General features: G+C 46.1%; 9 protein-coding genes across 9 annotated transcripts; 5 read left to right on the top strand and 4 right to left on the bottom strand.

The window, feature by feature from the left end:
* Positions 1-620: 620 nt before the first annotated feature.
* BGW36DRAFT_356299 (oligomeric golgi complex component, COG2-domain-containing protein) lies at positions 621-1,563 on the top strand (the record flags this gene model as incomplete). Its single annotated transcript, XM_046213754.1, has 2 exons — positions 621-635; positions 703-1,563. 2 exons carry the CDS (start codon positions 621-623, stop codon positions 1,561-1,563), a joined length of 876 nt encoding a protein of 291 aa, XP_046075539.1.
* A 170-nt stretch (positions 1,564-1,733) lies between these two features.
* BGW36DRAFT_424447 (putative mitochondrial large ribosomal subunit protein L1) lies at positions 1,734-2,761 on the bottom strand (the record flags this gene model as incomplete). The annotated part of the gene is made up of 3 exons (XM_046219964.1): positions 1,734-1,826; positions 1,876-2,440; positions 2,496-2,761. 3 exons carry the CDS (start codon positions 2,759-2,761, stop codon positions 1,734-1,736), a joined length of 924 nt encoding a protein of 307 aa, XP_046075538.1.
* A 282-nt stretch (positions 2,762-3,043) lies between these two features.
* BGW36DRAFT_290934 (glutamyl-tRNA synthetase) lies at positions 3,044-5,405 on the top strand (the record flags this gene model as incomplete). Its single annotated transcript, XM_046210805.1, has 5 exons — positions 3,044-3,301; positions 3,357-3,838; positions 3,889-4,530; positions 4,579-4,702; positions 4,776-5,405. The coding sequence occupies 5 exons, from the start codon at positions 3,044-3,046 to the stop codon at positions 5,403-5,405; spliced, it is 2,136 nt and encodes a 711-aa protein (XP_046075537.1).
* Positions 5,406-6,316: 911 nt separating this feature from the next.
* On the top strand, positions 6,317-6,652 carry BGW36DRAFT_356296 (cell wall galactomannoprotein; the record flags this gene model as incomplete). Its single annotated transcript, XM_046213753.1, has 1 exon — positions 6,317-6,652. The coding sequence occupies one exon, from the start codon at positions 6,317-6,319 to the stop codon at positions 6,650-6,652; it is 336 nt and encodes a 111-aa protein (XP_046075536.1).
* Positions 6,653-7,256: 604 nt separating this feature from the next.
* On the top strand, positions 7,257-8,668 carry BGW36DRAFT_458925 (uncharacterized protein). Its single transcript, XM_046222027.1, has 4 exons — positions 7,257-7,401; positions 7,506-7,534; positions 7,590-8,172; positions 8,222-8,668. Exons 1-4 carry the CDS (start codon positions 7,345-7,347, stop codon positions 8,507-8,509), a joined length of 957 nt encoding a protein of 318 aa, XP_046075535.1. The 5' UTR covers positions 7,257-7,344; the 3' UTR covers positions 8,510-8,668.
* Positions 8,662-10,082, bottom strand: BGW36DRAFT_424444 (putative paraoxonase; the record flags this gene model as incomplete). The annotated part of the gene is made up of 4 exons (XM_046219963.1): positions 8,662-8,792; positions 8,845-9,721; positions 9,775-10,008; positions 10,062-10,082. 4 exons carry the CDS (start codon positions 10,080-10,082, stop codon positions 8,662-8,664), a joined length of 1,263 nt encoding a protein of 420 aa, XP_046075534.1.
* Positions 10,083-11,030: 948 nt separating this feature from the next.
* BGW36DRAFT_289494 (putative plasma membrane H(+)ATPase) lies at positions 11,031-14,295 on the top strand (the record flags this gene model as incomplete). The annotated part of the gene is made up of 4 exons (XM_046210672.1): positions 11,031-11,481; positions 11,543-11,766; positions 11,820-12,536; positions 12,589-14,295. 4 exons carry the CDS (start codon positions 11,031-11,033, stop codon positions 14,293-14,295), a joined length of 3,099 nt encoding a protein of 1,032 aa, XP_046075533.1.
* Positions 14,296-15,627: 1,332 nt separating this feature from the next.
* Positions 15,628-16,734, bottom strand: BGW36DRAFT_424442 (putative class III chitinase; the record flags this gene model as incomplete). The annotated part of the gene is made up of 2 exons (XM_046219962.1): positions 15,628-16,360; positions 16,418-16,734. The coding sequence occupies 2 exons, from the start codon at positions 16,732-16,734 to the stop codon at positions 15,628-15,630; spliced, it is 1,050 nt and encodes a 349-aa protein (XP_046075532.1).
* Positions 16,735-21,099: 4,365 nt separating this feature from the next.
* On the bottom strand, positions 21,100-23,324 carry BGW36DRAFT_424441 (uncharacterized protein; the record flags this gene model as incomplete). The annotated part of the gene is made up of 2 exons (XM_046219961.1): positions 21,100-22,967; positions 23,033-23,324. 2 exons carry the CDS (start codon positions 23,322-23,324, stop codon positions 21,100-21,102), a joined length of 2,160 nt encoding a protein of 719 aa, XP_046075531.1.
* Positions 23,325-23,384: the final 60 nt, after the last annotated feature.

Raw genomic sequence — 23,384 nt, 5'->3', positions numbered from 1 at the left:
CCACGTCCTGCAGCAGACAGCACGCCTGCAGCACGCCAACTGACAGTCAGCGTCCCCCAGAGCGGTGGCTACGTAAGTATACAGAAAAGAAAGACACGCGACGTCGTGTGCTGAGTGCAGTAGTACTAAGAAATGGCTAACAGGCGCCGGCCCGAACTAATCAATGTGGCATTTATGATGATGGTGGGCAATAAAGCCAGGGTACAGATGTGTGCAGGGGAGAGCGGCACCAGACGACGATATAGGAACTGCTCAAGATTGGCTCATGAGCGCGGATTGCATATTGAACTGCAGAAATGCGGCACTACTAACGATGAAAGAGGCGAGACATACATGGGGCGCAGGGGATGCAGCAGGGAATGAGTTGGCACGCACACATTAATCTCAACGCAGGCCAGAGTTGAGTGAGAGAGTAATCAATGGTAGTGAGGGAGGCGCCAAGGAGGGGAAAGGCGGAGACACGGGATCACTGGCCTGAGGCCGTCGCAGCCAACCACAACCAGCACACCATTATTCCTACTTGACATTAAGCAGTGAGCTTTTAGGATCACGCGCTCCTCTAGGGCCTCCGCGGATATTTAAATCTTAGTGGCAAAACAAGGCATGGCATTTTTGTCAAGATGAGCAGGAAATTTGTATGCTGGCCCCTCGCTTCGGCGACTGGTCGTTGCGGCACCAGAATACTGACATACATTCTGATAGTTTGCTGACTCCGATGACTCGGGCTCTGACTTTGACGCAGAGACGACCGATCTCCCCTTCCCTAAGCCATTGTCACGGGAGTCTTTCCTTGCCCCCGACTTCGACCCAGCAACTTTTCTTGCTTCTCTCACCAACCGACACCAGACGCTGGAAGATCTGCGGTTGGAGCTGCGTGAGCTGAGCCAAGGGCTGAGCAAGGAACTGCTTGACCTGGTCAACGAAAATTACCAGGATTTTCTGTCGCTGGGAAATGCTCTCAAGGGAGGGGATGAGAAGGTGGAAGAGGTTCGGGTGGGACTGTTAGGCTTCCAACGAGATGTATCTGCAATACAAGCCAAGGTTGAAGCCCGGAAGGCCGAAATGCAAAGTCTGTTGGAGGATAAGAAGGGTTACCGGGTCAAAACGAACATTGGAAGAGCACTGTTGGATATCGCCGAGCGAATCGACGAGTTGGAACTGCGACTGATGATTTCAGGCCCTGAAAAGGAGACTGGCGTGCCCGATGCCTCTGACGATGTCGATTCAGAAGTTGAAGACTTCGACAACGAAAGCTCGGATAGTGATGGTGACTTGGAAGACGACGATCATGAATCCACACTAATATCGCTGAAGAGACTACAGCACAACGTCCAAAAATACGTTTACATCACCATTGAGTGTCAGCAGGTAGGCCAGGCGCATCCTTTTCTGGTCAATCAAGAGTCTCGCCTACAGAAGATCAAATCAACATTGCTTTTGGATCTGGACACTGCGCTAAAGCGGGCTAAAAAGACTGGGAATAAGGGCGAAGCTCGCACAGCTAAAATCCAACACCTGTACGATATTTTAGGGGTGGAGGCAAGCGAAGTACGCGCTGTCTAAGAAAGGAGAATCCACACAAAGTGTGGCATTGCGTTGTAATATATTTTTGCATAGCTTGGAGTTGGGGATATATGAAAGATAGCTGCTTCATTTGATACCATGAGACGCCGTAAATAGAAAATGCTTATATAAAGATACACTCTAGGAAAGAAATTATAGAAACAGATATTTTACAATCCAGTTAGGTAGGTTGCGTCGATAGAGTTGTCGGATTTGAAATCACCATTGAGACTGAAGCCGGGGCCGTTCGTTGAGCTCAGCACCTGTGGCGTGTTAGCACAAATTATGTCAAAATTGAGTTTAGTAGCATACCACTTCATAAACCTCCTTGGTAATACGGTCGCTCATCTGGTTGGCATCTTTCTTGATCTGCTCAAGTGTGGTTCGTAAATTGTCCCGGAGCTGCTCGGGCGAGAAACCCAGTTGGCCAATGGGCATCCGAATCACAGCATCTCTCTCACGATACACAGTGCCTCCACGAAGCATCTGCACTCGAATTCCGACGTCGTCAACCACGGTGCCATTCTTGACGTTTGGCATCAAGCCCCTGGGGCCGAGGAATCGTCCCAACCCAGCTTTATTCATAGCATTGAGACTGTCCGTGTGGCAGATGCATCGGTCGAATTCAATGATTCCTTTCTTGACAGCATCAAAAATTTCTTGTTCTCCAACAAGTGAAGCGCCTGCCGCCAAAGCATCCTTGGCATGTTTCGACCCCGGAGGAGCAATAACACATATTCTCGATTCGGTCTGGACAGCGTGTGGAAATCGTAGCATGTTTCGGATAACAGGACCGTCCCGCTTAGACTTGAGCCGAATGTGAATCTCATATTTCGACGTTTCACGGTCCTGTCCGACTTCGAATGCACGGATGTATCTGTTAGGTTCAGTGAGAATTGCACCAGCATTGTCTTCAAGCCAACAGTTCGTACCTCATAGCATCGCAGAGGGAGTATCGGTCAATTAGACTCAGATCCTTCTGCTCATAATCCCTCGGGCCCTTTTCCTTCTTCTTGGGCTTGTTTTTGTCCTTGTCTTTTTTTCCCCTGGCCTGAGGATTACTTGAGGCACTGCGGACCTGGTGTTGTAGAAGAGGGTACAAGAAAGGGGCAATCTGAACCTCTGTCCGCAGAGAGGACCGGCCGGAGAACAAAATCCTCCTTGAAGCCCCCGGTAAAGCTGAGGCAGGGGAAGCCATGGCAATGAAATGGGGTGCGTGCTGCTCTTACCAGCTGTTGTCAGCTTGCTGCGCCGGCGAACTGACAATGTTTTTGCGGAAGTTGGAGAACCGGAAAAACAGTTCGGCCGGAGTCCATTCCAGTGCGGGCTCAGCGGCCAATCAGCGCCGATATACGGGTTGCTGTGGGGCACTGTTTGACTCACCCCGCCATAGATTGAATCGGTCTTGCTTTTTTTTTATATAGCGTTGTGTTAGTTTGTATACCTTTCACACTGTCAATTCGATTCGGATCAGCAAATCATGGCAACATTCAAACTACTCTGTGCCTCCGGGGCAAACCCGGCTACTGTGCTGCCCGCTACGCTGATTGCAACCTCTGTCAACGAGGCCCGTCCAAACCCTGTCGTTGAAATCGTTTACGAGACTGTCCCTACTCTACCTAGTGGCGATGTGGTGGAATTTACTGGCGCAAGCGGACAGCCTGCCGTAGGTATCGAGGCTGTCGTCAAGGAGCTTCGTGTTACGTTTCCCTTTCTCACGGGCAAAGACAAGGCCAAGGTATGGTTTCTGTTCCGACGCAATATTTCCGTGATTTTTAACTGGGTGTCTCTAGGAAGAATTATGGTTGTCTCGGATAAATGAATACACTCCCCTTGACTTCAAAGCGCTAGAAGCTCCTCTGCAGCGTCTGGATTCTTATTTGGTTCTTCGCTCGTTCCTCGTCGGTTACACTCTGTCCGCACCTGACATTGCTATCTGGGGTGCAATCCGTGGAAATCGCGTCGCCGTAGCTGCAGTTCGGAAGGGTACTCTGATTCATCTGACTCGATGGTTCCGATTCTTGGAAGAGCTCTGCTCATGGACAGCTGCAGCAGTGGATGACATTAATGCGGCCGCAAAGGCAAAGAAGGCAGCCAGGTCGAAAGCGGGTGCTAGCTACGATATTGCCCTCCTCAATACCGATAAGGGTGTCATGACTCGATTCCCGCCTGAGCCGTCTGGATATCTTCATATTGGACATGCGAAGGCGGCATTGCTAAACGACTACTTTGCGCATGAGAAGTATAACGGCACTATGCTACTGCGTTTTGATGAGTACGTTTCGCGAGTTTCTTACAATGTGCCTGTACTGATAAAATAAAAAGCACAAACCCCTCGAAGGAAAAAGAAGAATACCATGACGCTATTCTGGAAGACCTGGCATTGATGGGCATCAAACCCGACAAAGTATCCTATTCCTCGGATTATTTCCAACTGCTGCATGATTATTGTATCCAGATGATCAAGGATGGTAACGCATATGCGGATGACACGGACAAAGAGACCATGGCTCATGAGCGTATGCACGGAATTCCTAGCAAGCGCCGTGATGCTTCTGTTGAAGACAACCTCAAGCATTTCGAGGAGATGAAATCGGGCTCTGAGGAAGGCCAGAAATGGTGCATTCGTGCCAAGATTTCCCCAGATGATAAGAACAAGGCCATGAGAGACCCTGTCATTTACAGATGCCAGCAGATTCCTCACCCTCGAACAGGAACAACCTGGAAGGTTTATCCCACTTATGACTTCACTTGCCCCATTTTAGATTCCGTCGAAGGAATTTCTCATGCGTTGAGAACAATCGAGTACCGAGACCGAAACCCACAGTATGAGTGGATGTTGAATGCTTTGAAACTTCGCAATGTGCAAATCTGGGATTTCGCTCGCATGAACTTTGTACGGACCTTGTTGTCGAAGAGAAAGCTCACGAAGTTGGTTGACAGCGGTGCTGTCTGGGGCTGGGATGAGTATGTCAAACAACCCTTTGCAGATTCCATATGCTAACGTGGAAATAGCCCTCGTTTCCCAACAATTAGGGGTATCAGACGACGAGGGATGACAATTCCGGCCCTCAGAGAATTCATCCTGAAACAGGGTCCGAGCCGTAATATCATCAACTTGGACTGGACTATTTTCTGGGTTAGTCTTTCTATCCTTTATTTTGGCCCCTTGCAACAATTGTCGCAACATATTTTTGCTAACAATATTACAGTCTACCAACAAAAAGCACATTGATCCTGTGTCAGCGCGTCATACCGCTATCCTCAAAGAAGGTCTGGTCAAAGCCACGGTGAAGGGTGCTCCTGCACCTTACGTGGAAGACAGGCCCAAGCATAACAAGAACCCCGAAGTGGGTACGAAGAAGGTTGCCTTTAGTGATTCGATCATTCTAGAACAAGAGGATGCCAAGAGCTTCAAGCAGGATGAAGAAATTACTCTCATGGCTTGGGGTAATGCTTACGTCCGTAAAATCGAGAAGTCAGGTGATGTCGTCACTCATCTCGAGTTGGAATTGCATTTGGAAGGTGATGTCAAAAAGACGGATAAAAAGGTGACATGGCTGTCTACCGAGGCACAACAACTTGTTCCAGTTGAGCTTGTGGGCTTCGACCATCTACTAACAAAGGACTCCCTACAAGAGGAGGACAACTTTGAGGATTTCCTGAACCCCAAGACCGAGTGGCGCGAAGACGCCTTAGCTGATGGCAATGTCGCGAGCTTGAAGCAGGGCGAAATCATCCAATTCGAGCGAAAGACTTACTACCGCTGTGATCGACCCTTCGCCGATGATGGAAAACCAGCCGTGTTCTTTGAAATCCCAACCGGTAAGACTGCGAAATAAACTGGTCAAGAGCCATTCTAGCCGATGGGGAGGCATAAAAGCAGCATGGCATGTTTGACTTCTACTTCAACGAATCAGTGAATGAATATTTCAAAAGAATCTCATCATGGTGCTTGATTGATGGCTGGGGAACCACGTCCACCTAGCACATATGAGTAATATCTCTTGCTAATAATAATCCAGCATGCCTTTCTGTATTGTAAATGACTGAGAGAAATAAAGACCAAGACAGGGAAGAGATGAGAGAGCCGCTATCTTTTTTGGGTGAATTAATTCCCCGGCTTTCATCGCCTACGATGATGCATTAATATTCTTAGTATGATCATCCTCGGCCCATGTGACAAAATCCCACAATCTTTTCAAGCAATTGAGTACCAATATGGATTGCTTCATCGACTCTTAACTATTTAAGCTGCGGGATGGCGCCATTTAGCTCGATATGAATCTATCCACCCATGCAGCACCCCACAGTTAGGCACTGCGAGGAAGCATATACCGCGTAATTATTATCCAACTACGAAGCCTCATTCTGCAATGCTACCCTATCTTCATGTGTGCCGAGACGACAACAGTCATAGGCCAATAAGTGCTTCTGGCTTTCACGGAATAGAATTGTATTCTTCTCGTTTAATTTAGCGATTTGTTATGATACTGCGTCGTTAGCGATATCCCAATGAAAATATCACAAGTTTGAAGACAACATGATCTCGGAATGAGATGCATTATTCTCATAAGTGCTGTTGAAGATATGCTTGTGTCAGTTTGAAAAGCATCATGGCCGACATGAACCAACTCAGGTATAAAAGGAATGCCTTCCTCTCAGCACTTATATCAGTATAAAGACGATCCAATCCAACACGACTTTCAATACCAAACAGATTTCAAAAATAATCTTTCTTTTAAAAACTAACATGCGTTCTCAAGGCCTCACTCTTTTCCTCTTGGGTACCCTCGTGGCAGCAAGCCCTCTCGCTCGTCGCGATGCTTCCACTGTCCTTGCTGATCTCAAAACTATCGGCACGAATGTGGGCACCCTAATTACGGCCATCAAAAATTTTGACGGCACTCTGGTTGGTACTGTCCCCATCACCACCGATGAAAGCACCGTGGAGCCGGACATCAAAAAAGCCATCACCGACACTACCGCGTCCTCAGCATTCAGTGCCGCCGATAGCAGCAGCGTCACTCCTTACCTTTTGAGCTTGATTCCCGAGATTGAGCAGACTACCGGTGACCTTGTTAGTTAGGTTCGTCAATATTCTTCTAGCTTTAGTTGAAAGTCAAGACAAAGGACGTGAACTAATGTGCGACTTTGTAGGAAGCCAAAGCCAAGTCGGCCGGTATCTCTTCCCTTGTCTTGACTGACTTGAAGAACCTGCAAAGCTTGACGGCTACTCTGTCGACTAATGTTCAGGTCCTAGCACTATTGCTACTAGCATTAAGGCGGTTGATGCTACATTTTCAAGCGCTATCGCTGCTTACTCTTAGATTCTTCTAGGGCTTCTGGGATTATTTGAAACTAAATAATCCATTGGAATAGTCGGAGGAAGGCGAGAATGTATTGAATAACGTATATCACATTGAAATGACTCATATACGCAGCCAAATATTAAACCATTTGTGGGAAAGTCTCGTGTTCATAAATTGTAACCCCTTTCTGTAGATGACATAAATCGGGATAAATGACGCGAATAAGCATGTATTTGGATTGGCTTGACTGACTGGAATGCAGATCCCTGGTTGTATCACAAAATGACCACCGACAGACAGACAGGGTTATGCGCGAGCTGGCTGCCCCACCTCAGGTGCTTGAGACCAGACGTAAATAAGGCTGCATGTTTGCAACCTCGTCCCTTTTCTTGTAACAACTTATTACAGAAATTCGGGACGAAAAACAAATCCATCTCTTTTCGAAATTGAGGGAAAGCAGAACATTCATATGCCCACAATCATGTCGCCTATCCCAGCTGGCTTTATCATCACATTGCTTGTTTCGGTAAGCTCTACCTCATGTGGATATATATCTGCAATCGAACATTTTATCAATCTTCTACAAAGTTGAGGAGGAGTCAACTAATCCACAAAAATCAACGCAACTAGCTTATCGGCATTTCTGTCGTATTAGGGGGGTAGGTCCATGCCTCTCATATAACGGGGATGATCAGAATACTCACAGTCATCCAGCATAGCATGGTCACGAACCATCTCTCTGTTCCTGCCATTCCCAACCTCCATCAGTGCGATCGCCACCCTTTTCCCGTTTGGATCTCTTTTCATAGTAGTCGTCGCGAATCTATTTGCATCCCGTTTTGAGCGTGCAATCTCTCGCAGAAAACGCATCACGACAGGAGACAACGCCATCGAGACTGCTACCCTCTCTGCCCACCAGGCTCCGTCCATTCTTTCTCCATTCCTTTATTCAATCTTCGAAAATGCTTTAACTATACTTCCGACCATTCTCGCAACTCTTGCTGCTACATATATAGCGCCAAGCGATAACAACTGTCATCTCGAACAGGCCTGGCAGACTTACTACCGCAACAAAGACGTGACTGCAATACGCTCGATTCAGGATAGATTGCAGTGCTGTGGTCTACGAAGTACTCATGATAGAGCATGGCCTTTCAAAGAACGGGACAATAATGACGATCATGTCTGTGAAAAGTCGATGGGGTACAAGCAGAGCTGTTTGGAACCGTGGAGCGAGAACGAACGAAGGGTTGCAGTGTTGGTTTTTGTCGCTGCGATTGCTGGGTTGGGTATAAAGGTATGTATTTATCTTTACTGGCGGGTAGTAAACTGCTGATAGGGGTTAGCTGGGGTTCTTGTATTTCGGCTCTAGGTCGTGGACATTTAACAATTCGGCTTTCCGTCGTGGTACGGGGGTTAATGGTACTAGGAATGGTACTGGGGGCTCATCGGCTATTCCTCGAATGCTTCCATATTACGATGATCCAAACAACATCCAGAATGAAAGGGATGAGATCGCAAATAATAATTCCACCACAATCGACAATCCGTTGCTCGACGCTGATGCTCATGATATCACTTCACCTGATGTTCGAGACCTTTCTGGCAGTGGTCCCTGGAGAAATATTGATTAAGATACTCAATATGGGCTGTTTATTAAAATTACTTGCATGATGTATGATGTTTCGAAAAGAATGTATTTGGGTGTTTCTCACGGGTATTGTCACAATCAATGTAGGGCATGTAAAGACAGGCTCAAAAGTTTCCAATCAAGTACTCAGCGTCTTCAAGCAACGTTCTCTCTTGGATCCCAAGTTATATCCAGTAGTCCATCAGCGTAAAGTCCGCTAATAATAAGTCGACCTCGCCTGGAGTCCATGTCACCAGATGTGCTACTAGGATAGTTCGTTCCATCATCTGTAATACGGTGTTAGTCTAGCTCGAAAATATATGTCTCTTTGTTACTTACCAGCATAAAGAGTTCGAGCATAGTATTTGCTATGCAGGTTGAAAAGACTCCCTGGAAATGGACTGAGATCTGGACCGTGCCCTCGACGGATTTCTGCAACAACAGACGGCGCTACACATCCGTATGGGCCCTTTGCCATGCAAAATAGTCTACCAGCATCTGGAGACCCCGCCACGATGACCCCGCGGAGAAACTTGCCTTTTTGATCAAAAACACTTGGATCATCGAGGGCTAGTGATCCATCGAAACTGAGGTTGTCGGGATGAAAAGTCAAGTAGACCTTATTGAAATCTCCAGAAAGTGAGTTGGTTTCAGGATCGCGCTCGTATATTCTCACGAAGTCAGTGCTACTTGAAGCGACCAACACTTCTTTCCCAGTCGGCGTCACGATTATTCCATTTGCAAATGGAATTCCCCCAGCAGCGATTGCACATGTGGGTTTTACTTGAAAAGTGAAATCCACGAAAGTAACCCACCCCAGAGGAAGGCCGAGAATCGTCTCTGTAAAAGACAGGACTGGGTGTTTTCGCCGAATCAGATAGTGGTCGTTCGTAACATAGAAAGATGTATAAGAAACCGGTGAAACTGAATTGGGGGATCTTAATGTGTGGCTCTCGTCTGATATCGTTGTCACGTAAGTAGCCTGTGCATGCTCGTAGTCGATGTCCATGATCTCGACTGTTCCTCTTCCGCCGCCATAATTGACCACAAACAACCTGGTCCAATTGCTTCCGTCGGCACGAAAGAAATTGAGTCCAAGGGGGCGCAGGTCAAACCTGCTAGGAAACCCAACCAATTTCAGCTCTTGGAGGCCGCCCGAGCCTGCGTAGTCATAGAGTAGCAAACGGCCTTTGGGGCGAGGGTTTTGACTTTGGCCCTAATCTCCTACTTAACAAGTTTCAAACAGGTGTATTTATCATAGATTCGTACCCATAGAGTATTCCAAAAGACCCTACCGGGATCCGTGCTGATGATTGCGAAGCCATATTCATGATCCAATACAACATCCTCAGAAAACCCTACCCGGTCCTTGAACAGAGTCCAAGCCAGGCCACTCCGGAAGGCAAGCCATTGTTCAGGAAGTCGGGGAAGCTCTACCCAAGGCGACAGTAGCCTATGCAAGAAGACTAGAGGGAAGGAAACGATCGCAATTGTGCCGAAAGCCTACATAAATCTCAGTGACAGCGATAGTAAGAGTCGTTTTTGTGGTTTGGTACCTGGACAAACGATAGTCCCATGCCGAGAATGACCCTTATGAATATCAATAACTATGACTTGATACTGTGTTGCATGCGGAAATAAGGATAATTTCTGGTGAAAATAATGTCACGATGGAATATTTTCACAGGAACTGTCTTACACAGTCAGTGCAAGAAGGTAAGTCGTCCCAACCTTAAGAGTCGCTCCTTCCTTCTATCTTACGCCGTCACACGTTGCGCGCACCGCTTCTATTTTTCCTTTGTCTCTCCCCAATCCTATCCTATCCTCGGTATTACATTCATCGACTCTATTGCTTTTGATTTCGACACATCGTGGGGATAAAAATCTTCTCTGTCGTAATCGCTTGTTTAGCTTTCTCCGTGACTTTAGTCGGATTCACCGGGAAGCCTATTGACATTTGCCAGGGAATGCACCGTTCAGAACAGAAAATAAATTGAGAAACCTACCAAGGCACCACGATTTCTATTGAACTCTGCCGCTTCTCCGGGCCATTGATTTCAGGTTTAAATTTCCATGAGTCTTCAAACTCCACATAACTCTCCACTCCCCTTTGCCTAGATTCAGAGTCTAATATACCGTTTCCTGCTAAATGAATAGTATATAGAGGCACCTTCGAGAGTTTTACCATTGAAGTATACCAGTACTTTTATTTGCGCCAAAACAAGGCCAATACGTCAGTCCGAAATCATTCGAATGTTGGGCACCCGGGGAATTCGCAGATTTTTCGAAGTACGTCAGTGTGAGCTGGCTTTCACCTGTATGCTGTGCAGCAATATTGTGTGCGTTGTTGGACAGTTTGTGAGCCAAAATGAATTTCAAATTTTGCATTGGGATTAAAGGGAAACACAACTGTCTATACAGGTAAAAGCACACTATTGTTATACCCGACGCCTTGTCTTGACTTCAGAGAAATGATCATCTATATAATTACCACATCGACAAGAGAAAATTGATTGCTTGTCAAAATGTCAAGTGATCCGCGAAATTCTAGTGATGTTGAAGGCCAGCAATCACGCTCAAGGCAGCAATCCCGTGCCGAGCGACGCATGTCTCGTGCCGAGCGGCGGATGTCCCGAGCAATGAGTGTTGTAAATGATCCAACTCTAGACGAATATGAGAGACTGGTTAAGTACGTGTCAGTTTATAGAGAGCCGGGGAAAGGCGAGTTTACTGAGGAAGGGGAGATGAGGCGGGTATGGTACGCCCCCTGGAGAAAGAAATGGATACCTGCGAAAGAAACTGGTGAAGGAACTCAGCAATTTCCTGAGAACTGGCTCATAACCGACATAAGAGAAGGCCTGACAGAAGAGGAAGTGAGCAACCGTAGACGCCGGTCTGGATGGAACGAGTTGATATCTCAAAAGGAAAACCCCATTGAGAAATTCATGTCGTACTTTCAGGGCCCTATTTTATATGGTGAGTTTAGAGCCGTTTTAGTTTTTCTGGATTGACATATAACTAACTCTGTGGTAAATAGTAATGGAGATAGCCGTACTCCTCGCTGCTGGTCTTAAAGACTGGGTAGACTTCGGAGTCATCATTGGTATTTTGTTTCTCAATGCTTCCGTTGGGTGGTATCAGGAAAAACAAGCAGCCGATGTTGTGGCAAGCTTGAAAGGAGATATTGCATTGAGATGCATAGTAGTCCGTGAAGGTAGACAACAAGAGATCCTCGCTCGTGAGCTGGTCCCTGGAGATGTGGTATGAAAAGCTATACGATTGAAAATATGGTTTTATCGTGCTGATACAAGTAGATTGTTGTTGGTGAAGGAACTGTCATACCTGCTGACGCTAAAGTAATTTGTTCTTATGATGATCCAAATGGATTTGAAGAGTTCAAACGCATGCAAGCAGAAGGTGTTTTTGATGACTCATCCAACGAAGGGGATAAAGATAAAAGTGATGAAAATGAGGAGACGCCTGAAGGCGACAAATCCAAAGAGAAGGAAAGTGGCGGCTCTGCTGGAGAGGCCGACGAGGATGACAAGAAAGAAAGTCGAAAAGGCTATTCACTTCTCGCCTGTGATCATTCAGCCATTACGGGTGAATCCCATGCTGTCGACCGATATATGGGAGACGTGATTTATTATACAACAAACTGTAAGCGGGGGAAGGCCTATGCCGTTGTGCAGACGACGGCTAAAACATCATTCGTCGGACGAACTGCAAGCATGGTAGCTGGGGCGGGCGATAAAGGGCATTTCGAAATTGTCATGGATGGCATTGGTACATCACTGCTAGTTCTCGTCATGGCGTGGATATTAGCAGCTTGGATTGGGGGGATTTATCGCCATATCCCGATCGCCAGCCCTGGTCGCCAAACATTGTTGGAATTTACCTTAGTGCTATTGATTATTGGAGTACCAGTAGGCTTGCCTGTTGTCACTACTACAACCATGGCAGTGGGTGCGGCATATCTGGCACGCAGGCAAGCAATCGTGCAGAAGCTTACAGCTATTGAGTCCCTCGCAGTAGGTCATTGCCAGGTCTGTTTTAGTACTGAATACTTGCTTACTATTTTAGGGGGTGGATATTCTTTGCTCTGATAAAACTGGAACTCTCACGGCTAATAAACTAAGTATTCGAAATCCTTATGTCGCAGAGGGTGTCGACGTGAATTGGATGATGGCAGTAGCCGCTTTAGCATCCTCCCATAACATACAATCTCTGGACCCCATTGACAAAGTGACTATTCTGACACTTAAAGACTTCCCTAAGGCAAAGGATATTCTCCAAGAGGGCTGGAAAACTGAGAAATTCACGCCATTTGACCCCGTATCGAAGCGCATAGTCACAGTTTGCACCTGTAATGGTATTCGTTATACGTGTACTAAGGGTGCTCCAAAGGCGGTTCTAACTCTGACCAAATGCTCGCCTAAAACTGCAGAGCTCTACAGAAACAAAGCGCAGGAATTCGCTCACCGAGGCTTCCGATCACTCGGAGTGGCTGTTCAGAAGGAGGGTGAGGATTGGGCCTTATTAGGCATGCTGCCAATGTTCGATCCGCCACGTGAAGACACAGCTAAGACAATTTCTGAGGCACAGGCATTGGGTATTAGTGTAAAAATGCTGACAGGTGATGCTATTGCAATCGCGAAGGAAACGTGCAAAATGCTTGCGCTAGGAACCAAGGTTTACAATTCAGAACGGCTAATTCATGGTGGTCTCAGTGGAGCAATGGCTCATGATCTAGTGGAAAAGGCGGATGGATTCGCAGAGGTTTTCCCGGAGCACAAATATCAGGTGGTTCAGATGCTCCAAGAACGTGGGCATTTAACTGCTATGACAGGTGATGGGGTGAATGATGCACCCTCTTTGAAAAAGGCGGACTGTGGTATAGCCGTTGAAGGGGCATCGGAAGCAGCACAATCGGCTTCAGACATAGTTTTTCTGGCCCCCGGGCTTTCGACTATCATTGACTCAATTAAGGTAGCACGACAAATATTTCATCGCATGAAAGCATACATCCAGTATAGAATTGCATTGTGTCTGCATCTGGAAATATTTCTTGTCACGACGATGATCATTCTCAATGAAACAATTAGACCCGAGTTGATTGTTTTTCTAGCATTGTTTGCGGACTTGGCCACGGTCGCAGTGGCGTATGACAATGCATCCTTCGAGCTGAGACCTGTTGAATGGCAACTTCCCAAAATCTGGTTCATATCGGTCGTCTTGGGAATACTACTGGCTTTGGGCACCTGGGTTGTTCGTGGTAGCATGTTCATTCCCTCTGGCGGCATTATCCAAAACTGGGGCTCCATACAGGAGGTTATGTTCCTCGAAGTTGCGCTGACGGAGAACTGGTTGATTTTTGTAACACGAGGAGCGGATACTCTTCCATCAATTCCATTAGTTGGGGCAATTGTTGGTGTTGACATTCTCGCTACGATTTTCTGCCTGTTCGGCTGGTTTACCAATCAAGATATGCCAACGCATCCAGCAGACCAGTTTCACGAAACGACTAATGGATGGACGGATATTGTCACAGTGGTACGTATCTGGGGCTATTCGCTTGGAGTAACAATCGTCATCGCACTGGTATATTTCACTCTCAACAAAATGGAGTGGCTCAACAACCTTGGCCGGAAGTCAAGAAGTAAGGGAGATATTCAAATTGAGAATACGCTTAGTCACCTTGCCCGAATCACTATCGAGCATGAGAAGGAAGGTGAAGCAAAGGGCAAATACTATTTGACTGCTGCTCGAGAGGAAGAGGAAGCCGAATAGTTCGCGTACATACGTTAAACGTAGTATGTACTGTTCAGCTCCGATTTTCATAATTCATGACGACAAAATTAGTATGTTGTGAACATAATTAGTTTATGTTCGGAAAGGTGGCCTGTATTGATGAGATGATGTTGTCACAAATTGTTCTTTTTCTAACATAATTTTCTTCTATGACAATTTGCATTTCTAGAATATCAAATAAAAGATCTAAAATAAGAATTTGTGAACTCGAGCTACTGTGAATATAATGTTCCTGTTTAGATACCAGTCGACATCAATTGAAGCCAATACCAACAGTCGGAGTAATAAGGGTTATGAATGCCACGTGACTTCCCAGAAACTATATCTAGAGAAACAATGCTTCGCTTTCTTCAAATCCATAAATAGAATCCCTGAAACTAAAATAGAATCAAGGACACATATTCAGCCACTAACTATTTCCGAAGGGAAGAAAAAAGACGTAAAATCATCGATTTTTCTTCCTTGTTGCCTGCCGACACAGAAGTTCGGTGCGTGTTGCATGCCGCAAGGGAGATTTGCCCAGTAACGCATGCTCCTGTGGTGCTATTTGCAGAACGAGGTAGTTATTGTTATCATTCAAAGAAAGAAATCGCAGTCTTGTTCATCTGCCCCCTGCGAGATGACGTATGATGTAGAATATACGTACGTGCAAGGTCAGCTCTTCTGCGCGAAAAACTAAGGAAGAATGTCATATGTTCAACATTAAAGCTTTAACGGGAAGATTATTTCTACGATCTGCCCCTACTGCGCAGATGACTAACTTCACCTACAGGCCGAAGCGGGCCAGATGATCTGGATTCGGATCGTCGCGCGATTTCCACTAGCTTACATTCCAGCGGAATTCTAGATTCCATCGTCTATGTATTAATATTGTAGACTGGGGCGGTATGTTTTTGTTTTTCCTAATAAAGCGCTTGTAGCATTTATAATCACCTACCTTTATGTTCGGGGTTCACGAATGAGAATAGATTTGTTCGACGATCAAATGCTCGATTTGTTAAGGCTTCTAACTATGTACAAGGCGAATGGTAGATGATATATATACAAAACCAAGCAGGAAAGGCAAAACATGAATTCTCAAACAAAGCGAGCGGATGATCAGCGAACCTTTTGTCAAGTCACGATCCGGTCTAGAGAGCGACGATTTTCACAAATCGGGGTATGGTAAAAAAAAAGAAAGAAAGGAAATAGGCTTTCGATTTTATTCCTCAGCTAGAATTTCTCCTCAGCTTCTCAGCCAGCAGAAAGAATGTCGTGATTTTTGGTTTCATAACCAGTCTAGTCTGCCAGAGACTTTAAAGGTTGGTTAATTTACCAGTAAGGGCGAAGGCGGCGCATGATACGAGAAGTGGTGGAGTTGCCGCTGGGCAAGTCAGATTTGACACCAGCAAGGAAGCCATTGTTGGCGTAGGCCTGAGAGGCGTCCCATGTCATAACACCACCGAAGCTGGAGAATGTAGCAGAGTAGTCAATGACGGGCTTGAGGTCGGAGGCAGATAAGTATCCAGAGCCGGCAGCGCCGGTGTTGGCGGGAACACCGAGGAGGACCTTGACATCCTTGTTCTTGGAGGTGTTCTTGGCCCAGGTGTCCCATTGGTCAAAGTTGAAGGCAGTTTGGGTGCTGGAGCCAGAGTGGTAGTTCTGAACACCGCAGAAGTTGTTGTAGAATTGGACCAAGATGGCATCGAAGGAAACAGCACCGTCAAGCATAGCGTTGTCGGCGGCATCGGGGTAGACGCACTGAGGAGCAGCGGTCAAGAAGTATTTCTTGCTGGTGTCGGCATCCATGAGGCTGCGGAGCTCGTTACCGAAGTATTGCATGTTTGAAACAGTCGATTCAAAGTCAAAGTCGAATCCATCAACAACGGCATCTCCGAATGGGCGGTTGGCAGTGCCGTTGGTGGAAGAACCGAAGGTCTCCCAGATCAACTTGGCTCCGGCAACGGCAGCATCTTGAGTCTGGAAGCCACCTTCGCTATAGGTGGCACCGCCGATGGAAAGGAGGATGGTCTTGCCCTTGGACTGACAGGTCTTGATGTCCTTACTATTTAGCACTGGGGTTAGTTATCTTCTCTCTTTGAATGGTTGTTTCTTAACGTACCCAACTTGAGGGCAGTTCAAAAGGTTGGTACCACTGAAGGTAGAGCATGCATTGCCGGTGTTAGCGAAGTTGATTTCAGGAGCACCACCTTGGCCATTGATGTTGGTGACGAAAGACATGATCAAAACGTCAATGTTGTCGTCGTCGCAGTAGTGGGCAAGGTCCTGCTGTTCCAGGTCACCACTGGAGGCACCGTACGAGTTCTGTCCCCAGTAGACAGCAACGTTGTTCGAGGAGCTTGTGTCAAGCTTGGCTTGGGCGCCTATGAGGCCTGCCAAAATGGCAGCGCCGGAAAAGATGTACTTCGCAGAAGACATGGCTGGTAGAAGGAGTGTAATGTATACTAGATCGTTCAAGGGAATGAGACGATTGTACCGAAAGGAATGTAAAGGAGAGGCTGGTTATCCGGAGACTTTGTTGACTGGGGAGGAGAAATCGATATGAGATTGACGGGTGTCATGGGGGATTATATAGCAGTCCTGGTGTCTGCCGCAGAAGCTGATAGGGTTACTCCCAGGGCGGCACTAAATTTCTCGTTGCAGCCACCCGATGCTGTGACTTGCGCCTGCCGCTAGTTTCTTTCCTGCTTCTGTTAGAGACATCACATTGAGTGTGCATTCCAAGAGCCGCTCCCCCACAACGAGGGAAGTCTGTCCCAGGCTGTGGAATGTAACAGTCGAAGTATAATCGGAACTCGGTAAGCGGGCGGCGCAACACCAAAGGAGCGCCACGATGGTAGTCATCTCGATTTGGCGTACACTACCAAATGTCGAAATATAGTAGGGGTTCCAATTTTCTATCCCCAAGCCGTGCGGCTAGCTGTTTCCTGTGCTAGGCAGAGTCACACGCACGCAGGACCGGCGTCAGCCAAATCTAAGCGTGGCAGCCGTGGCTTACTGTAACCTGGGGTCAGCGCAGCACACACAGCAGCACAACTCTACCAACGTTACCATGACCTCAAGCCACACGACCTCCACGAGTCGGTCAAGCTGTTAGGCATTGTCGATCACTCCACAGGCTATATTGAGACTAATTCTAGTAATAATGGTGCGAACCTCAAGGTTATTATCATCACCAAGGAATACGCAACAAAGGACATGACGATGGCCGGATCGCCCAGTCAAAAGGCTAAATTTTGTATATCCTGGTCATTTAGATGGTTATATTTGCCTTTTATTAACTCGCACACTCGTACAACCTGCCGGCTGATCAAGCTGCTATGTCCCGAGCGTGCGATGAACGTGCATGTGTGCAGATGAAACAGAAGAGGCACATGAAACAGAAGAGGATATGCCGGCGATGGATCTGATTGGGTAGGACGTGGCTTGCTTCATGTTTGGTCAACTGTCGCTCTAATTCCAGAAGAAACGCTGCCTGTGGCCGACCATACACATTAGATTGCTTGTTGTCAACGTGACATTGAATAACAAGGAAGTGGCATCAAGTTCGTGATTGACAATCACCACATAACAATTCAAGTACTCTCAGGCCAGTAAAATGGAAGCAGCGAGGGATCGCTCAGCGCGGGGAGAGATGATTGGCGACGGGGATTGCATGTACAAAGAAATGATGCCAATTAGATAGCAGAAGAGAGTATAATTAGTTGGTGGTGTACGTATTGATGGAAACCGCTAATCGACGCTAAGAAGGGGCCGGCGTGGTCTGTGCGCAGGGGCAGCGTCCTATTGGCGCGCGGCGCTCTCTGCCTGAGGCTGCCCCTGGTACTTCTCTGAACATCGACAGACATTCACCTTCTCTCTACCTTTCTGATACTGTTCAACATAGCTGAAATGAGCCCACTACATCAGAAATAACACCCGAATGGCCTGGTTATTCATGGCAGCGTCTACGGCTTTCGTCTCGAAGCGCCCTCTCTAGTCCGTTTCACCATGTCGGTGTTTATCAGACCGGTGGGAACAGCGTTGGCTGAGGTTGCATCGTGACTCGTCTCGGCCTGATCTCAGCCCCCCTTCATCTTCATCATTAATCATCCCTGAAGCTGCCCGTGACCGCCGGCCTCCTCTGTGATTACGTACTGTCCTTTGTTTCCAACCACGCAGTACTCCAGAAGTCCAAGCGCTGGGCAAGCACATTCCTGCATTTGCACACGTACCGAGCGTGTGACTCCAGTAGATGTCACTGAACCGACAACATAGTGAAAGACGTCTAAACGCCCTACTGTTTGGCGGGGTAGATAGCAGAAGTCGAAAGAACTCTCCACTCCCCCAAATGAAGTCGGCTGCGACCATTGTCAACAGGTGGGTTATGCACATCACGTTCTCAAGACACGGTTGCACCGAGTCACTAGTTAACATATACAGACAGTGCGGTGAGGAGTAGATAATAATAATGCTACCTCATGATCTATCTTATGCATGAGATAGCAAGAGATCAACAACGCATATACTACTTGATAACCATATATCTAGTAAATGTGCGATGCTCGCGGTTATGTTTCGTTATCTCTAGCTGAGTCTGTAGATTGCTCAGCGTCCCAGTCGTTCACTGATCTACCGGTCCTAGAAGATCACGCCATATTAATTATAGTAAAGTCAGTGAGGCTGAATAAGAGCTTTAAATTGCATAGGGTTGAAAAAGAGCCGTTATGCTCTAGTTCATTTGATATAGGCATTCACTCGATATTGAAATGGAATCCAATTTGGAAATCGAAAGACAGTACTTTTCATGCAACTTTAGTTTCCTCGAATCATTTAATTGGTTTATTTTGCTACGGAGTTTTATCTGCTTGGTACCGTGACATTCCCCAATTCTTGATTTATCTGATTCCTTTACTAAGCGGTGGTACAGCAGTTAATGACTGTAGAAAATCACAAGTTCTTCCTCATAGTCTTATTCAGAGGGACGTTTAATATATGCCTTATCTTGCCTTGCTTGTCTATAGTACAAGATCTTGTACCGCTTAAGTTCCGCGCCTCAACCGCCCTATAGACACTTTCAAAATCCCCAATGCTGCAATCATCAATTGATAGAGTATAGACAACGTCTGGCCACCCATGTCATGATGTCCAAGATTAGCGTAAAAGCTGAACGTAGGGCAACGGTCAACAAAGCATCAATTGACGTAAATACCTTTGCTATCTAAAGTATACTACGGTACTATCAAACAAAGAAATTAATTATTATTCGGAGATTAACTTCCACCTTGCCCGGCGCGAACTCTACATTTGTCAACTCGCCTCGATCGCCATCATACGTGCCCGAATTGGCTAGCGACGAGGTATAGTTGATGCTACCCGGTCGGCTTGATAAATGCTTTAGGAGTTAACTATCGTATCCTTCTAAGGTATTAAATTCTACAGGCAATAGTTACGGATTGTATGTCATTAATTCTTGCCTCATTCTATTCGGAATTTGTTAATCTGACCAACGCCTTTCAGGATTCCGAACACATGGGACACTGTTCTTATTATAGCCCATGTGGCGTGCATGGCATATGGTGGCGTTAATAGCCGGCGTGTTCGCTGACCTAGTCGAAGCCACCGGGCAAGAATAGCTTCGGGATGCAATATTGGGAAATGACCGAACTCGGAAATCTTGAATCTTCATAAAACTGACTCAAAAAGCATTTCAAAAGCTGGCGGTGAATAACATTCGAAATAACCTCAAACACGAATATCTAGAACCCGACGATCATGAAATCTTGGTCCCTTTTGCGTGTCTGAAAGAGGATTGAAAGTTAAAACAACGGACCCAACTTTTTGGGGCCAACTACTGTTTCGCTTGATAAAGCCTAAAACAGGGTTAGAAAATCATAAAGCCGTCAGCAAGTCAATTTCGAAGGATGTTTCGTAAACAATAAGGTCATTTTTGAACCGCCAATAGTTTTTAAGTAGCACTGCTATTGGAAACACCCCCAATATTCCAGGCGTATATGTACGTGGTCATCACAAGAAGATGACTAAAAGATGACCTGACATCAAGCTAGAGAATGACGAATTATAGGTCTTCTTTACGATCTCGATAAAACTTCAAATGTTCCAATCTTGTTTCTAAGCTTGAATAAGCTTATGCACTCGTCCCCCATATGATGTTTGCATGTTAATTCCCTTAGATAAAAAGGTGGCACTTCAATGTCGATCAGATTACCGGGGCGTAACTGGGGGTTGCACACTTGTGATGTTACAGCCGAAGGCCCGAACAGCTTGTTTATTTGTCTAATAATATTGCTATTTGGTGACAGAAGAATGTATAGAATATAAAAATGTGCAAGTAAATTTCCTGGATGATCAATTATTCCCATTCATCAGCGTTTCCCTACACTAAAAGCTCGAAAATGAATGACCACATTCATAGCATATAACGGCATCGGAATACTATTTGTCTAATCGCTTGACTGATTCAATGCTATTATTGCATTGCAAGTATTTCTGAAGATAGTAATACATTGTCTTCAACTGACCTCCATTTGTAACCACACCGATGATGCAGTCAACTCTGCTTTTCCCAATCTCTGCACCCTAAGTCTCTTACTCTCCCCTTACAATGTAATAATTACATATCTTCATCAGATAAAGAATCAGAATCAACTGAAAAGTATGGGAGTGTCCCAGGCGCCTTATTGCTGGGCTGTTCCTTAGCAACAAAAAGCTCGTTCCTGTCATTAATCTCCATTTCAATAGTGTCTCGTACATCAAAATCACTTTCCGTAAGAGTCAATCCCCTTAGTATTCGTTTCCAGTCTCAATGATTTTGGAGACCGGAATAGGTCCTCGAGCAGGGGGAGCAATGAGAGACATTACCTGCAGTCGCGGCCGCGGGCTTGTCCAGAATGTTTGCAAGGCCTCGTACTTAGACTGGATGTCATATGTCGAGCTTCTACTTCTTTTCTGCTCGTTGTTAGATATGCCGTCAAGAATCGCCCATGTTGCATCTCTCCAGAAAACCAGTGCCGCTGGTGCTCGCATTTCGAAAAGCATGAATTTCGGATCACTCGGCAATGATTCTTCGCCAACTTCGATTGTCAATGACGATGCTTCTGATTTTAGTTTGCACTTTTCACAATTAACCTTGCTGTGGTATCCTGATTTTGTCATTCTTCGTCTATCGTGCTCTAACATCAAATGACTGTCCTGCAACTGGGCATACTTCTTGCTCAGTGACTCCCATTCCGATAGCTTTTCCCGACGACATTCGGAGTTTTGGTCGCTTATCCTATTTTCAAGTTCCTTCAATACGGTACAATTTTCCTCATCATCGTATAACAATTCTGGAAGGGTCGCTGCCATAATGGGCCCCTGACGAGTAAATACCGACCCCGTGGTGGGAGACCTCTCAGCATGCCGCTTGGCGACATACTCTTCAATTCTGTGTGAACGTTTGAAGTCTCTTTCTTTATTTAAATAAATTCGTATCAAGAAGTCTTTCGGGATCTCCGGCGAGAGTTGCTTAAAGAAGGGAAATCTCTCACATGTTAGACGGTCCAGCGCAACCCCCAAATCAACTGAGGTAAGAAGCATTACATGCTCGACACTGCCACGGTAGATACTCAAAGCTTGAGAAATGTAGGTTTGAATAAGAATACTGAGCTTTCGATAGTCTTTGTCTAGGCATTCCGAAATGGTGAGTGTTGTCCAGGCGTCGAGGTTATACTCGACCCAATGCTCAAAGTCGGCGAGGGCGTAAAAGTCAATCTGTTTGACACCTTCTAAAGACTCGACGCTTGGCAGCTCCAGCCTGTTGGTAGGAATTTTCTTAAACATTTCATGGCCACTAGAACGATTGTCAGCTCTGTAAGCGCGATGGTTCGTTGCTTTCTCAATTTGTTCGAGCACTAATGAGCTCAGTTCCAGACATATCTCTTCTTCTGGGTCAGGTTCAAGCAGCTGGATTGAATGAAGACTTTTCGTTCTTATCATTTTCCATTCGCTTTGGAGGCGACGATAAATTTGATGTGTGACTTCCTTCACGATTTGCATGACACCTGGTGAAACAAAGCTCTCCGATTTACAAACACGACGCGCGAGTTTGTTGGAGATTAGCTGAAGCATTTCAGGTGAGGCATTAGTTCGGAGAAATAGTTTGGCGATCTTGCTCAAGAAGAAGAGCATAAATTCTTTGTACTGTGATGATTCGTTCTCATTTTCGGAAACGGATGGTCGAAGCTGAACGACGACCTTTAGAGCGAGGTAAAACGGGGAACGTCTCCACGTAGATTGCCCGTCATAAGTTGATAAACTGTCTCGGATCTTTTTGAAAATGGTTTTTTGTGAGGCGTAGACCCGTCCCTGCGCTAATAGGATGCTCATGAGCAACTCTGAAAGTATTTTGGGCTTCGACATCTCTGTAGACTTGGGCGATTCGTAATCCAAACGCTCGAGAAAATTAGAGAGCTGTTCCAGAAACTCCTTTTGTTTGAATTCTTTCCACTGGATTTGGATCGCTTGCGAAGGGAAATGTATGAGGACAAAGGCATGGCTCATGACGGTCTCTGCTGGAGGCACCACAGAGAAGTAGGCTACTATCACGCCGTTCGGAATTGCCTCAAACGCAAGAATGCTCTCCAAGGCCCGAAAAAATAGTATTAGATAATCTGCGATAAAAGTCAACAATTCAGCCCACAATTCATGTAATAAAACATTTCATGGATGATTTTACCTCCATCACGAAAGGAATTGAATGCTTCGAAGAGAGATATACCAGAGAAACCGTTCACTGATCTCAAGCTTGTACACCAGTCAAGAGTCTTCTCAATTTGGTTCCAACATCCGCAAGCACTACCCGGGCCTTTTTTGAAGTCTACCACGGTGTGTCTCAGGACTGAAAGAAGGAATTCTTCTCGAGATGCAACATCATTTTCTTCCTCGCCTGGAAGCTGAGGGGGGAGTAAAGCGTTGATATAAAGAAAATGCACGTCCTCGGGATCTGCTGTGGCGCTATCTATCTCCATTTTGATAGAGATAAGCGGACAAATCTAGTCGCGAGAGACCACTGGGGGATATTTGGGATT

This window comes from Talaromyces proteolyticus, assembly GCF_021365285.1.
Source record: "Talaromyces proteolyticus strain PMI_201 chromosome Unknown BGW36scaffold_3, whole genome shotgun sequence".
Lineage (NCBI taxonomy): Eukaryota > Fungi > Ascomycota > Eurotiomycetes > Eurotiales > Trichocomaceae > Talaromyces > Talaromyces proteolyticus.
The sequence above is the reverse complement of the archived record's forward strand: the minus strand, read 5'-3'. Positions and strand labels throughout refer to the sequence as shown.

What these genes read in the sequence shown, in the direction of transcription:
- BGW36DRAFT_458925 (XM_046222027.1), top strand. Translation starts at nt 7,345, where the DNA reads ATGCCCACAATCATGTCGCCTATCCCAGCTGGCTTTATCATCACATTG. An exon ending in ATTTCTGTCGTATTAGGGGG is followed by an intron (nt 7,535 to 7,589) that starts GTAGGTCCATGC and finishes ACAGTCATCCAG; the next exon opens with CATAGCATGGTCACGAACCA. An exon ending in TTGCTGGGTTGGGTATAAAG is followed by an intron (nt 8,173 to 8,221) that starts GTATGTATTTAT and finishes GATAGGGGTTAG; the next exon opens with CTGGGGTTCTTGTATTTCGG.